Below are 17,842 nucleotides of genomic sequence, written 5' to 3' on the forward strand. Positions count from 1 at the left end.
TCTAGGTTTTGTTGACATTTCTAAGATACACAGAAGGGTGAAATAAACCCAGTGAGTGGCATTTACTCTTACAACTTACTATATTTGATTAAAAATACACTTTTTCCTGTTTAAAAAAAATAGGAGAACGTTGAGGCACCTTAACTTTTTTTTTTAAATAAACACATTTGAAGATGCCAGACACACTCAAGCGTTAGTTGGCAGTCAAATGTATTACACGCCAAATTTATTATCAGTAACAAAACAAAAATGGAGACTACAGATATATATATACTTTCATCTCCAGCAAAATTGCCACTCGTCGCGGGGATATGACGCACAGCGTGTTTTGTGACGCTACTCGCTGTATTGCCGCGAAATGTCAAATCATGGCAGAAATGATCGTCTTATGGTGAGTATGAACAAGTAGTATCATAATGTATTTGTTTTATGTTCTTAATGTGGATCATTTAGTAAACCACAATGCATCTCAGTTAATTTTATGAATCTTACTGTATGTATTTGTAATATACAGACAACAATGAGAAGTAAAGTGAAAGCAGCTCCAGGGCCCCAAGGCAAGGATGCACTTCAACTCCTTCCACAGAAACTGCAGGAAAAGCTGATGTCTTTCCAGAGAGAGGGTGTCTGTTTTGCCCTATCGAGGGATGGACGGTCAGTTTACATCTTTAAACTTTCTATTTTAAATGTGAATCTATGTTTTCTCCCCCCCCAAAACATTGTCTGGGTTTTTTTTGTGCTCATAATCATGATGTCCAATTCTGTTCTTTTCTTTATCCCAAAGTGTATCAATATCAAACAAATGAGGTGCAACAAAACGAGTTGCACTTACATAAATGTACATCTTTCGATAAAATGTTAAGACAAATCTCAAATGCATGCATATGTAACCTGTATACGATCGGTCAAAAGTTTGGAATAATTACGTAATTTAATAAATTGTAATAATATTTCACAATATTACTCTTGTGTCTTGTCGCGCTTAGAAGCATTTACATGTATAAGAGCGTGATCATATGTAACGCTCAGCAAAAATGGATATAAAAACGGACGGTGGAAATTATCGCGGCCGGAAAAATTATCGAGCTAATTTTTTTAATCGTGCGATTAATTGATTTATTGATTATCGCGACAGGCCTACATGTGAGCAGCCGTTCCCGATCACAAAACTCTCCCCTCCACTGTGAAATAAACCACAATCCGAATGCACGAGGTTTAGGTTTTATCACTGAGGTGCTGCACAATCTGCAGTTATTGTTACGGTTTTCCATGCGAGAAACAGAGGCGAACGACACATGACATACGTCACGACCAGTGTTGGGGAAAATTACTGTGAAAAGTAAAAAGTAACTAATTTAGTTACTTTTTAAGAAAAGTAATGCGTTACATTACTTTTGCGTTACTTTTTTCTCACCTGGGCTGGGCTTGTTTTTTTGTTTTGTTTTTTAATCGCAAAAAAAAAACAGTTTTTTTGTGCAAATGTAAAGACCTCTTCATGCCAAAATTGAAATAATAAGCCTCAGGCTGAGGTAAAAATGTGCTGCCATTCTGGATAATGGAAGAATAGGACGCAGGAGAAAAAAGTTTACCAATAAAAACAAAAAATCTAGTAATATTTGCTCAAGGTTTAACTGAATCATCGAAGGTCAGCAGCAAGACATTAGTCAATAATAGTAGATTAAATGCATACAAATATTTGTTTTATTTAACATTTATATATTTGAGGTTTGCATTGTACTCCGATTTTGCATTTGACTGATTTTATTCATTTTGAGGAGTACAGAATCTTTACTGTGCAAGTGAGATGAGTAAATGCTCACATTTGAACTACTATAACACAATTAGTGTGTTTTCACACTTGGTCCTTTTCAGGGGGTCTGAGCGCGGTTTGCGTGATTTTGGCCCATATGTGAACACTCCAAACGATCTCAGACCCCTTTAAAGCGATTCAGAAGCATTAGGAGTCGTGTGCTCTCGCTGTACTCGTTGTCATTCGGCGATTGGTCTGCATCTCGAACAAACCTTCCATCAACAATGCAAACGTTGCGTTACTATCGAGGCACTTTACGATCCTACAACAAAACACAGCGAATCCAACGCATTCGTGCAGCTCGCCGTGATTTGTATTTCTATCTCCATTAGCTGCTATTTAAAATTACTTCCCCTCATGTCGTTGGACACCCGTCAGACCTCCGTTCATCTTCAGACACAAATGAAGATATTTTAGTGTAAATCTGATGCTCTGAAAGGCCTCCATTGGCTCAATGCACTTTACACTCTCAAGACCCTTAAAAGACACTAAAGACGTCGTTACAAAGTCCATCTCACTACAGCGGCTCTACAATAACAGGGTTTTTCCTGGGTCAAAAATGGTCTTTGGTGTTGTCTGACAGACATGGTCATCCACACACACAGTAAAAAAGTCCTCTACGTACGTGATCTGTGAGCGCAATACTGACAATACATTTAAAATAAATGCAAAGAAACCGTTTGTAATTTTTGCTTATCTTATTTTGACATCTGCTATTATGTATGATCTCTACCTTGATGTTTGTTTCTTTTCATCGTCATTTTTTACGATATTTACTGATAATTGTTTTGGTATAATCATATCAATATTAAAAAGTAGCACATAAAAGTAGCATTTTCTACCATATACAATTTTGTTCTGGTCTCACCTAACTCCAGTCTACACTAAATTATATTTCACTACACATTGTCAACATAAATAAGCTGAATGACTGTGGATGATTAAACTAATTCTTACTATCCACTCTTGCTAAATTGGGTAAGCACACTTGTGTTCTCGTTTCAGATGTGTTCTGAGTAAATTAATAAACTGATTCGTTCGTTCAGTGTTGGACGGATCAGTTGTTCTAACCAGTCGCTAAAATGATTCGATTCAAAGGAGTCATTGGTTCGCGAATCGGACATTAGCAGACGCGTTGTGTGCGAAACTGCGAATCCCGTCTGTTAGAACATCGCGAAAGATTTGTCAATACAGAATACACTTCATAACTGAATATAATGTTTTCCCGTTTATTGAAACTTGTGTTTATGTCAGCTGGTCAGAGAAGAGTCGATGTTTTTTGAGCGCAGTTCACACCCAGCGGGAATTCAAGGAAAAAAATATCCGAATGCGGCACGTGCAACATGGATTCGGTCTTCAGACCTTTTGATTTTGATTAATATGTGAAATATGAGCCAATATGTGAAATATGAGAAGACATCGACAGACAGAGAGCGCGTGCGCGCGGGAGTGGATCTCTCTGCTCGTTCTCTCTGTCACTCAGTTAACACGGCCATATCACAAGTGCAACAGTCATCTATTCTACACTTATAAATCACAATAACTCATCAAATAAGGCTTTGGCGGGCCAAAAATTTGTCTTGGCGGCCGGCAAAAAATTTTCAATGCAGGAAAAACCCTGAATAACTTTATGAATCGGCGAGAATAGTTTTTGTGCGCAAAAAAACCCTAAATAACGACTTATATAGTGATGACGATTTCAAAACACGGCCTCATGAAGCTTCGAAGCGTTATGAATCACTGAGTCGATTCATGATTCGGATCGCGTGTCAAACCGACAAACTGCTGATTCGACTCACTGATTCTTAACGCTTCGAAGCTTCATGAGGCCGTGTTTTGGAATCGTCATCACTATATAAGTCGTTATTTAGGGTTTTTTTGCGCACAAAAACTATTCTCGCCTCTTCATAAAGTTATTGTAGAGCCGCTGTAGTGAGATGGACTTTGTAACGACGTCTTTAGTGTCTTTTAAGGGTCTTGAGAGTGAACCGTGCATTGTGCCAATGGAGGCCTTTCAGAGCCATCAGATTTACACTAAAATATCTTCATTTGTGTCTGAAGACGAACGGAGGTCTTACAGGTGTCGAACGACATGAGGGTAAGTAATTAATGATAAAATAAATTTTGGGTGAACTAACCCTTTAAGAACCACTTTTCCTGGTTCAGAGCTGGTGCTTTGGGTGTGGAAAGACAGAACCGATTTGAAACTAGGCTCTGGCTCCGAACCAGCACCAGCACTGCCTCGGTGGAAAAGGGGTATTAAAGGATCTGCTGCTAACGTCTTGGTGCCAGATACCACAGCACACCTTCAGGGGTCTAGTGGAGTCCATGCCTCTGTTTTGGCAGCACGTACAGCATATTAGGTCATAATGTTTTGGCTCATCAATGTATGTATACTTTTTGTACCCCAAACTTGTTATTATTGCATCTGGTATCCATAAACGGAGCACCTTTCCCTCGTCATAATTCACTCTATATGTCCGGTTCTATCTCTTAACCTGTGCCTGATTTAAGCAGGTGAGAATCTAATTTACTTCAGTTCTGTCAGTCAATGTTCTGGGTCAGACGGGTCAGTTAGTCGACGCTCCCAGATCGATGGTAGGACACACGAGTTCTGTTTGGTGCAGACAGGGTCAGTCACTTAATTAGGCGGACGTTCAGCGGGGCGGATATTACAGAATCCCAAAGGAGTCACAGTGGCTGATGGGATGGATGCAGTTACAGATGTCTGATGGCTTTATTTAAGGGAGAGAACAAAACAGACAATTACTGACAGGGTTATTGTAATTAACTAAACCCATCGTTTTTTTTTTTTGCTATTTAAGATAAAATAAATACATAAAATATATATATACACTCACCTAAAGGATTATTAGGAACACACACTAATACTGTGTTTGACCGTTTCTCCTTCAGAACTGCCTTAATTCTACGTGGCATTGACTCAACAAGCTGCTGAAAGCATTCTTTAGAAATGTTGGCCCATATTGATAGGAGAGCATCTTGCAGTTGATGGAGATTTGTGGGATGCACATCCAGGGCTCGAAGCTCCCGTTCCACCACATCCCAAAGATGCTCTATTGGGTTGAGATCTGGTGACTGTGGCGGCCATTTTAGTTCAGTGAACTCATTGTCATGTTCAAGAAACCAATTTGAAATGATTGGAGCTTTGTGACGCTGCATTATCCTGCTGGAAGTAGCCATCAGAGGATGGGGACATGGTGCTCATAAAGGGATGGACATGGTCAGAAACAATGCTCAGGTAGGCCGTGGCATTTAAACCATGCCCAATTGGCACTAAGGGGCCTAAAGTGTGCCAAGAAAACATCCCCCACACCATTACACCACCACCACCAGCCTGCACAGTGGAAACAAGGCATGATGGATCCATGTTCTCATTCTGTTTACGCCAAATTCTGACTCTACCATCTGAATGTCTCAACAGAAATCCAGACTCATCAGACCTTCAGTCTTCAACTGTCCAATTTTGGTGAGCTTGTGCAAATTGTCGCCTCTTTTTCCTATTTGTAGTGGAGATGAGTGGTACCCGGTGGGGTCTTCTGCTGTTGTAGCCCATCCGCCTCAAGGTTGTGTGTGTTGTGGCTTCACAAATGCTTTGCTGCAGACCTCGGTTGTAACGAGTGGTTATTTCAGTCAAAGTTGCTCTTCTATCAGCTTGAATCAGTCGCCCATTCTCCTCTGACCTCGAGCATCAACAAGGCATTTTCTCCCACAGGACTGCCGCATACTGGATGTTTTTCCCTTTTCACACCATTCTTTGTAAACCCTAGAAATGGTTGTGCGTGAAAATCCCAGTAACTGAGCAGATTGTGAAATACTCAGACCGGCCCGTCTGGCACCAACAACCATGCCACGCTCAAAATTGCTTAAATCCCCTTTCTTTCCCATTCCGACATTCAGTGTGGAGTTCAGGAGATTGTCTTGACCAGGACCACACCCCTAAATGCATTGAAGCAACTGCCATGTGATTGGTTGATTAGATAATTGCATTAATGAGAAATTGAACAGGTGTTCCTAATAATCCTTTAGGTGAGTGTGTATATATATATATTACTATCGTTGTTGTTGCTCTATACACACACTATACACTGTGAATTTTGTAATGTTTTTTTCATGGGTGCTTAGGTGTGTATACATTTATTATATAATATAAGTATATGGACTATTATTATTAATATATGAATATTTGGTGTCCTTTTAGAGTCTCCAATGAAACTGAAAATACTAGTTTACTTTGCTGGATATAGCAAATGATGACAAAATTAATGTGTTTAATGAGATAAATGCTGTATGCTTTTGTCCGATTAAAAATGTAATCGTTTGACAGCCATAATTTGATTATAAAATTAAATATTTATTAACTGATGACTATTATATTTATGAGCAAAGCTGATATTGTGCAATTTTTTTGTGTGTGCACTCCTTTTTTAGTTTTTGTGTATTTTTGCATCCACAAGCAGGCGGATGTTTTGTTTTCTTTAAGCGGCCATAAATATTGCATCTTTTATTGAATGTCTTGAACAAACTGCTCTAGAAAACACAATTTTCCATTTTCCACACTGACGGATTTGGCGTAATGTGTTTGCTGTTTAGCCTTAAGTTAAGAAAGCCCTTAGTAATAATTGTAAGGGTTTTCTTCCTCCAAGGGGTCTGGTGCATCTGGCTGCAGAATAAACCAGCTTTTATTGACTGTAATCAAGACTGACTGTATTCAGTGAGCCGACACTGATTTCCTCTTTAACGAGACAGGTACGGTTTCACAAGTGCCAGCTGCTGATAGAGAGCTCTCTTCAATAAATAAACATCATTTTCTTCACTTGGATTCTCTTCACTTAATATTAGATGCTTTGATGATCTGAAAACGGTGTGAGGACTGTATCCCATGATGCAACGCGCTCAACTTGACCTTCCATTTGACGTTTTTACACAAAAATTAAATGAATTCAAAATGACAACATTGTACTAAAAAAATTGTGTTACAGGGTTAGTTCACCCAAAAATGAAAATTAGCCCATGATTTACTCACCCTCAAGTCATCCTAGGTGTGTATGACATTCTTCTCTCAGACGAACACAATCAGAGTTATATTAAAAATGTCCTGGCTCTTCTAAGCTTTATAATGACAGTGAATGAGTTTTTGAAGTCCATAAAAGGATGGACAGATGCACTTTTATGATGGACAGATGCACTTTTATGATGGACAGATGCACTTTTATGATGGATGGATGCACTTTTATGATGGATGGATGCACTTTTATGATGGACAGATGCACTTTTATGATGGACAGATGCACTTTTATGATGGACAGATGCACTTTCAGAGGCACTTTTATGATGGACAGAGGCACTTTTATGATGGATAGATGCACTTTTATGATGGATAGATGCACTTTTATGATGGACAGATGCACTTTTATGATGGACGGATGCACTTTTATGATGGATGGATGCACTTTTATGATGGATGGATGCACTTTTATGATGGACAGATGCACTTTTATGATGGACAGATGCACTTTCAGAGGCACTTTTATGATGGACAGATGCACTTTTATGATGGATAGATGCACTTTTATGATGGACAGATGCACTTTTATGATGGACGGATGCAGTTTTATGATGGATGGATGCACTTTTATGATGGACGGATGCACTTTTATGATGGACAGATGCACTTTTATGATGGACAGATGCACTTTTATGATGGACGGATGCACTTTTATGATGGATGGATGCACTTTTATGATGGATAGATGCACTTTTATGATGGATGGATGCACTTTTATGATGGATGGATGCACTTTTATGATGGATGGATGCACTTTTATGATGGATGGATGCACTTTTATGATGGATGGATGCACTTTTATGATGGATAGATGCACTTTTATGATGGATGGATGCACTTTTATGATGGACGGATGCACTTTTATGATGGATGGATGCACTTTTATGATGGATAGATGCACTTTTATGATGGATGGATGCACTTTTATGATGGATGGATGCACTTTTATGATGGATAGATGCACTTTTATGATGGACAGATGCACTTTTATGATGGATAGATGCACTTTTATGATGGACAGAGGCACTTTTATGGACTTCAAAACAGAAACAACCATTCACTGCCATTATAAAGCTTGGAAGAGCCAGGACATATTTTAATAGAAGAAAGTCATACACACCTAGGATGACTTGAGGGTGAGTAAATCATGGACTAATTTTAATTTTTGGGTGTACTAACCCTTTAAATACCTTATAAACTCTAGATCAACTCTTTATAAATCAATAGACTTAAAATATTATTTAACGTCTAATGTTAAAATGTATGTTTTTAATGCAATCTTTCCTATAGCTCAAACAGTAGAGCATCGCGCTAGCAACGCCAAGGTCATGGGTTCGATTCCCAGGGAAAGCAAGAATTGACAAAATGTAAAATGTGTACCTTGAATGCAATGTAAGTCGCTTTGGATAAAAGCGTCTGCCAAATGCATAAATGTAAATGTAAATGTAAATGCAATCTCCCTTTAAATACTTTGGTTAGTTGAAGAATATTTTATGCAATTCGATATTGTTTATTTGAAAGAATCAAGAATTAAATTGACTGGTCGAGGTTGATATGGGATGTAATGTAATCATTTTTAGAGTGAGTAATTCGTACAGTAATCGAATCTATAGCCATATATTTAATACTTCAAGACACGTATACAATCCCTTCTTAATAACAGTGACACATTGCATTCGGATTAACATCCTGGCACTGAAAACAACATTTGTTTAGACTCAATTTGTACGCAAACCAACCAATTTTACTTCCGAAATACTGAATAACTGCGTGGAAGAAGATAACAAAGTATGATCTGGCATTAAACTAGGACGTTAGTGATAAAGCAAATAAATAAACTGCTCAAAAGAGCGTGCCAACGTTAAATAAACCCAAGCAAATTTCACTTTGCCAATTTACCGTTTTAGCGTCAGCGCTGCAGCTCTAAAATCGTCCGCGTTAATGAGATTTTCTTTTAAGTCTGTCAAGTCTAATATGAAAAGTAAACAGTAACTAACCACCTTCATTTCCCACGGCAAAAAAACCTGAAACGAAACGTGGCTAGTCATTGGAGATGACACACAGCCGTGCGGACGCCTGTCCCGGTTCATTAGACGGTAGGTGGAGAGTCTCAGTACGGATAAAGTAATTACAGTCGAGGATTGCTCGGGTTATTGGCTGGAGTGGAGATTACATATTTAATTAGAGAGCAATTATCTTGGGCCGTAATACGCATACTAACTGATTAGCGGGATCAAAGCTCTACACAAGGGGAAATTAATCGCTAAATTAGATTCAAGAACAAAAAACAAAGGACGAAACACACACCCGTTCGGATAAAAAGTGATAGCTTCATAGAGGTGACTGATGTTGTAACTTCTAAGCGGCTTCTGTTATCAATAATGTCTAGATCCAGCAGAGAACACAGGACACTGAACAGAGACACGGCATCCAATCAATGGGAAATCTTTTCAATCATTGAATCTTTAAAGCTGCACTATGTAACATTTTTTCAGTCAAATATCCAAACACCACTAGGCCAGTGTTATATATTTTGTTCAGTTGAGTACTTGCAATATCCCAAATGTTTCTGACTATTTGTAAGTCGTGAGAAAATGCTATTTTAACCGAGGAACCGGGACGTGTGAGGGCGTGGCCTGTCGATGACATCATAACGTCATAACATCATTTTCAACACACTCAGATGTGTCTGATATGATAACAGAGCGATGATGGATGAATGCACTTTTATGATGGATGGATGCACTTTTATGATGGACAAATGCACTTTTATGATGGATAGATGCACTTTTATGATGGATAGAGCACTTTTATGATGGATAGATGCACTTTTATGATGGACAGATGCACTTTTATGATGGATTGATGCACTTTTATGATGGACAGATGCACTTTTATGATGGATGGATGCACTTTTATGATGGATTGATGCACTTTTATGATGGACAGATGCACTTTTATGATGGACAGATGCACTTTTATGATGGATTGATGCACTTTTATGATGGATTGATGCACTTTTATGATGGACAGATGCACTTTTATGATGGACAAATGCACTTTTATGATGGACAGATGCACATTTATGATGGATGGATGCACTTTTATGATGGATTGATGCACTTTTATGATGGATTGATGCACTTTTATGATGGACAAATGCACTTTTATGATGGACAGATGCACTTTTATGATGGATTGATGCACTTTTATGATGGACAAATGCACTTTTATGATGGACAAATGCACTTTTATGATGGACAAATGCACTTTTATGATGGATGGATGCACTTTTATGATGGACAGATGCACTTTTATGATGGATAGATGCACTTTTATGATGGATAGATGCACTTTTATGATGGATTGATGCACTTTTATGATGGACAGATGCACTTTTATGATGGACAGATGCACTTTTATGATGGATTGATGCACTTTTATGATGGACAGATGCACTTTTATGATGGATGGATGCACTTTTATGATGGATGGATGCACTTTTATGATGGACAGATGCACTTTTATGATGGATAGATGCACTTTTATGATGGATAGATGCACTTTTATGATGGATTGATGCACTTTTATGATGGACAAATGCACTTTTATGATGGATGGATGCACTTTTATGATGGACAGATGCACTTTTATGATGGATTGATGCACTTTTATGATGGACAAATGCACTTTTATGATGGATGGATGCACTTTTATGATGGACAGATGCACTTTTATGATGGATTGATGCACTTTTATGATGGACAAATGCACTTATGATGGATGGATGCACTTTTATGATGGACAGATGCACTTTTATGATGGACAGATGCACTTTTATGATGGACAGATGCACTTTTATGATGGACAAATGCACTTTTATGATGGATAGATGCACTTTTATGATGGACAAATGCACTTTTATGACGGATAGATGCACTTTTATGATGGATAGATGCACTTTTATGATGGTCAGATGCACTTTTATGATGGATAGATGCACTTTTATGATGGTCAGATGCACTTTTATGATGGACAGATGCACTTTTATGATGGACAGATGCACTTTTATGATGGATAGATGCACTTTTATGATGGTCAGATGCACTTTTATGATGGATAGATGCGCTTTTATAATGTATAGATGCACTTTTATGATGGATAAATGCACTTTTATGATGGTCAGATGCACTTTTATGATGGATGGATAGATGCACTTTTATGATGGATGGATAGATGCACTTTTATGATGGACAAATGCACTTTTATGATGGATAGATGCACTTTTATGATGGATGGATAGATGCACTTTTATGATGGATGGATAGATGCACTTTTATGATGGACAAATGCACTTTTATGATGGATAGATGCACTTTTATGATGGATAGATGCACTTTTATGATGGATAGATGCACTTTTATGATGGACAAATGCACTTTTATGATGGATAGATGCACTTTTATGATGGACAAATGCACTTTTATGACGGATAGATGCACTTTTATGATGGATAGATGCACTTTTATGATGGTCAGATGCACTTTTATGATGGATAGATGCACTTTTATGATGGTCAGATGCACTTTTATGATGGACAGATGCACTTTTATGATGGACAGATGCACTTTTATGATGGATAGATGCACTTTTATGATGGTCAGATGCACTTTTATGATGGATAGATGCGCTTTTATAATGTATAGATGCACTTTTATGATGGATAAATGCACTTTTATGATGGTCAGATGCACTTTTATGATGGATGGATAGATGCACTTTTATGATGGATGGATAGATGCACTTTTATGATGGACAAATGCACTTTTATGATGGATAGATGCACTTTTATGATGGATGGATAGATGCACTTTTATGATGGATGGATAGATGCACTTTTATGATGGACAAATGCACTTTTATGATGGATAGATGCACTTTTATGATGGATAGATGCACTTTTATGATGGTCAGATGCACTTTTATGATGGATAGATGCACTTTTATGATGGACAGATGCGCTTTTATAATGTATTGATGCACTTTTATGATGGATAGATGCGCTTTTATGGACTTCAAAAAGGACTCAACAGTCACTGCCATTATAAAGCTTGGATTAGACAGTACATTTTTATTATAACTGATTGTATTCGTCTGAAAGAAGAATATCATACACACCTAGGCGAGTAAATCATGGGCTAATTTTCATTTTTGGGTGATCATACCACACCGATTATTGGATTATCCTTATTTCATTCAGAAATTCTGCAGTAAAATGGGTTGTTTTCAGTGTCCGGTTGTTAATGCAGACATGAGACATTAAAACTAAAGATTTGTCGTACTTGGTGGTACAGTTGTGGCCACTGAGAACTGAGGCAGGAAGTATTTAGTGGTGTTTGCGTTTGTTTACGTGTTTGGAGAGTCTGTTTCGTTTAATCGTGTGAATCTTTACCTTGCGGTTGGAGTAGATGTGCCTCTCATGTAATAGAATACAACCACTCTGTGTTTTCTAAACCATCGATTTCCGTTTTTTCGCTCTCTTTATCTCCCACCTCTCTCTCTGCAATTCAATAATCCCCCTGAAGCAGAATTGCTTTTTTTGTGTTACAGCACAGCCAAACCACACACTGAGACCCGATACTTGCTCAGATGATGCAGTGTTTTAAGCCGCTCCGTGCTGCTTATAGCAAGATTTCATCAGCGGCTTGTTACCAGTCGAGAAGATAGATATCCGTGGTTGCTTTCATATCTTGGAAGCACAAAAGGTGAACGGCACCCATTACTTGATATAACCTTACTTGCGTCTTGAAGTATTAGATCTAAGGCTAGAGATTGCGAAAAATTACCACAGTTGTCTCTAAAATACTGTAGTCGGTTATTGTTACTACTGTAAAATCATAGTAGATTAATTTTGAGCTTTTTGGCTCATTTCTCATTGCTTTTCTAACCGATTTTCGTTCGGGAAAATAGACACAAAAGATCAGAATATTATAAAGGAGTGAGCTCTTTTGATCCTAGCAACCACCTAATACACCCTAGCAACCATTCAAAAATATCTTTGCAACCTATGTTTACATGGTTTTGGTCACACTTTAGTTTAAGGTCCAATTCTCACTATTAACTACGACTTTTGCCTCAATAAACTCCCACTAGTTATTAAGCAGTGGCGCAAAAAGTGGGTATGCGCTATATGCGGCGCAAAAATATGGCGCCAAAGCGATGGTATGAAAATTTTTTTGTGGTATTTTCTATATATAGCTGCTGTTGTGCGTTTCTAAGTCATTTCTGTATTGCCTCTATATTATATAACATTTTGGAGGACTAATAGGCTAGAGTAGGCGCCCTCATAAGATTCCATAATATAATTTTGGATAATAATGGAATATCGCGAGTGGGCGCGCCTGGTGCTGGTGGCAAGCCAAAGTGTTCATATTGACACATCAAATTGACACGTCAAAAGCGTGCGATTTGACAGCAAAACGCATGTCCTTGACGCGTGATTTACCACAAAACCGTGCGTTCTTATAAGGTGCGCTTTGGGGTCAAGAAAAACGCGCGTTTCCGTTGCGGGTTTTTATATCAAAGCGCGCGTCCTCGACGCGTGATTTGCTATTTAAAAAACCGACGCGCGTTTTCCGTGACCCCAGAGCTAGTGTTGTAGTCAAGACCAACTAAACCGAGACCAAGTCGAGACCAAGACCAGCGTGTGCCGAGACCAAGACAAGACCAAGACTTTGTGGGGTTGAGACCAAGACAAGACCAAGACCAAGACAGGGCGAGACCGAGTCAAGACCAGACCAGCACTCCTTAAATTAATCTAAAAGATCCACATCTACTGTCTGAGAAATGACTTATATTTAATGAATAAATACAATTACAATAGTAAGACACTATAGCGCTGTTACCAATCAAATCACTAACAATAAAAATCATGGCACAGAAGCTGCATCTGAATTGGTACAATTACACCTGCATAAATAATGTTGATTAATTTAACATTAAAACATTAACAGTATTTAACAGTCACAGAATCCTTTATTCAACCGATTTGTTCAAAGCAGTTGTTATAAATCAATATAATTTGCAATCACGCTTATATTCACGAAAATAGCTCTCTTGCTCTTGCGATATTGCTTAATTATATTCTATGTTATATAAAAAAACTAAATCTCAATCTAATTTTGGGCATTTTTGAGACAATGCTGCATTGATTTTGAACCCGGCAGCACAGTAACAAAAGAAATCATATTTCAAAGTTATTTATTGCATTTTAAGCTGTACATTTTACATCAAATCACATTAATGATGTTAAATCAGACAATGCACCGGCAATTTAGTGATATCCTTGCAGTTGTGGTCTTGACTGGTCTTGAGATAAAATCCCGAGTCCTCTAAGTCCGAGACCAAGACAAGACCGAGGAGAAATGCAGTCGAGACCGAGACAAGACCAAGACCTTCAAAAAATGGTCTTAAGACCGGTCTCGAGACCAAGACCGGTCTCGAGTACTACAACACTACCCAGAGCGCATGTTAAGAACACGTGCTTATATGGTAAATCATGCGTCAAGGACGCGTGCTATGAGTCGGACAAAACGCACGTTATTAACGTGTAGGCTAAACAGGTAAACCAAACAGGCAGTGCAAACTTGTGTTTGAAGGATCCAAATAGACGAAAGAACGCGCTCTTTCCTTGGTGTTCTCAAAATTGCATACTTACTTTTTAGGGCACATCTCTTATAAAGTAAAGTTACATATTTATTGTTGACCATCTTTTTAAGTCATTACACTATTTACCACGATACACTATGGCTGTTATAGAATCAAATGAAATCAGTATCAACAAAATCCATCTTACCATTTATCAAAATCCACTTACACTGTAATTACAATTGCCTAAATAATGTCATGAGATTTTTAGATTTATGTTCTAAATATAATATTTTAATTATAGGAATGTGAAATTATTCCAGGCCTATGAAACTATAAACTGCCAGTATATTTGGCGGCGTGAGTGGATTCTAGAATCATTCAACTAATTCGTTCTAACCGACTGTTCAAAAACTGTGTATTATTCGAGAACGAAACCTATACTTTGTTTGAATCTATTTTTTGGGGGGGGGGAATGGAGCAAAACTGTAAAAAATGACAACTTGTTGTTTATTGAACTGTTGTATAAAATTAATGTCGCATTTTGCAATTGTGCTGATATAGGCTACTCTGGAAAATAGCACTCTTGCTCGTATGATATTGCTTAACTCATAATTTCCTCTTTAATTACTATCAAAAGAATGTTTATTTTCATGTTTTATAATTTTTATGGGGGGGGGGTTGTTGCTGAAAAATTGTTGCTGCTCTGGCACTGGGTAGTTGCGCCCCTGTTATTAAGTAGTTAATAATAGGACTGTCAAAAGATTAATCGCGATTAATCGCATCCAAAATAAAAGTTTGTGTTTACATAATATATGTGTGTGTACTCTGTTAATTATTATTTATATATAAATACACATACAAGCATGTATATATTTAAGAAATATTTGCATGTATATACATTTATATAATATATAATATATACAAATATAAATGTTTTATATATAAAAATATTTTTTTCTTAAATATATACATGCTTGTGTGTGTATTTATATATAAATAATAATTAACAGAGTACACACACATATATTATGTAAACACAAACTTTTATTTTGGATGCGATTAATCGCGATTAATCTTTTGAAAGCCCTAGTTAATAATAATAATAAACGTTATTTTATATATCGCCTTTAAAGGACAACTCCGGTGAAAAATGTACCTAGGGGTAATTAACACATGGTTAGCGAGTAGATCGTTCTCTGGGATGCGTTTTCATGAAAATCGAATGTAAAGAGTTTTATCTCTAAAAACAGATTAGCTTATAACGCTAGTATATGGGGCAGAGAATAAGTCAAATTAAACCGCTAGTTAATACCACAAACAAGGCTCAAAATAGCCTCACACTAACATGGTAGCATAATGAGGGTCCCTACTAGGGATGCACAATATTATTGGCACGACATCGGAATCGGCCGATAAACGCTTAAAATATAAAAATCGGTATTGGCCGATATGAAAAAATTATGCCGATATGCCATGCCGATATGATAACGTGTTGATATGCGCCTGCAATAACTAACGTGTGCAAGGACTTCTATAGCGATAAGATCACGTCAGCCGTGTGCTCATTCTTCAAGTGAAAACAAGCAAATGCATGGCATGTATGGTGATTTATATTGTCAGTTTTTAAATGCTGCCTTGAATTTGTGAATCAACGCAGGATTGCCAGGTTTTCACAACAAAACTAGCCCAAAACAAGCACAATCGCGTCTCCACACTCTCTAGCGCGCGCAGCAGCCTCCACAGCAGCTGAAGCTCCTCCAGGTCCTAGTGCCTGACCGGGAGAATGTTATATATAGTGGAGGCGCTGTTGTTACAGTAATAAAATGAAAAGTAGAATACACAAATAAATAGAAGTTACTTCTTTTTATGAATAAATAAAGCAGTAATGATGTCAAAGCACAAGCATGACACTTGTAAATTAAATACTTTTACATACAGTTTATTAATCTGTAATAACATTTTATGAAATGGATGATGAAAAATAATCCAAGGAGCTCTAAAATAACTGTGAATGTTTTTATCTGAAGCTAAATACAGCATCAGCTGATGCCATGCCACCCCCACTTCATGTGAACAAACATTAAACCCAAAAATAAAATATTTAGGTTACAACTGCATCTGTCTGGGGTGAAAAATTACTGACTTTATTATTGTTATTTTCAGCGCTTTTAATATACTGTTATTTAAAAAAAGAACTTTATTAACTTTAATTTATTTTTAACAAGTATCCTTTTAGTAAGAAGACCTCAGAAATCTGAAACCAGAATGAAAAAAAAACTTTTTTTTTGCTCAAAATGGTGGTTTCCAAACAAATGGAAAAAACAAACATATATCGGTATCGAAATCGGCATCGGCCAGAATGAGTTGAAAAATATCGGCATATCGGATATCGTGCATCCCTAGTCCCTACATGCAAACCGAAGCATTGAGAACCTTGTAAGTGTACAAACAGTTTAATAAGAAGATACTTTATAAAGACAGAACATTACGTGTATACAGACAGGAGCCATCTTGGAAAACAGTCTGGACGAGTCGAGCCACGAACGCTGTGCTAAGAGATAAACTGTTGTTTTTCTTTTCCGGAAGAAAGCACTGAATGCAACAGAGAAAATATATAAATAAAAAATAAATAAAAAAACTGAATGCAACAGACACTAGTGCTTCCAAAGGACACACACTAAAGAGATGGCGGATTATTCAACTGTGGCTCGACTTGCCCAGACTGTTTTCCAAGATGGCTCCTGACGCGTAATGCACTGTCTTTATAAAGTATCTTCTTATTAAACTGTTTGTACACTTACAAAGTTCTCAATGCTTCCATTTTTTTATGGGCTTCAAAAACAGAGCAACTATTACTGCCATTATAAAGCTTGGATTAGCCAGAACATTTTTTAATATAACTCAGATTTTATTGGTCTGAAAGAAGAATGTCATACACACCTCGGATGACTTGAGGGTGAGTAAATCATGGGCTAATTTTCATTTTTGGGTGAACTATCCCTTTAAGGGATGTAGAATATGACCATGCAGAATAAGGCATTAATATGTGCTATAAGTATACTAATAAACAGCCAATATTCTTGTAATATGCATGCTACACTAAAAAAATGCTTTTCTTACTTAGTATTTTTGTCTTGTTTTCAGTCCAAATATCTAAAAAATCTTACATTAAGAAGCATTTACTAGACAAGCAAAAGTTTTTGTCTTGTTTTGGGGGAAAATAACTCAAAATTAAGGGAGTTTTTGCTTAAAATAAGCAAAATAATCTGCCAATGGGGTAAGAAAAATAATCT

The 17,842-nt window shown here is 37.3% G+C and overlaps 1 protein-coding gene across 1 annotated transcript in view; it reads left to right on the forward strand.

Moving 5' to 3' along the window:
* The first annotated feature begins 13 nt into the window (after positions 1–13).
* Positions 14–17,842, forward strand: part of zranb3 (zinc finger, RAN-binding domain containing 3) — a 142,165-nt gene continuing 124,336 nt past the window's right edge. The window contains exons 1-2 of the mRNA XM_079807572.1: positions 14–391; positions 515–654. Of these exons, the coding sequence (XP_079663698.1) occupies positions 359–391; positions 515–654 (173 nt within the window). The 5' untranslated portion in view covers positions 14–358. The remainder of the gene's footprint in view (positions 392–514; positions 655–17,842) is intronic.

This window comes from Gobio gobio, assembly GCF_949357685.1.
Source record: "Gobio gobio genome assembly, chromosome: 24".
Lineage (NCBI taxonomy): Eukaryota > Metazoa > Chordata > Actinopteri > Cypriniformes > Gobionidae > Gobio > Gobio gobio.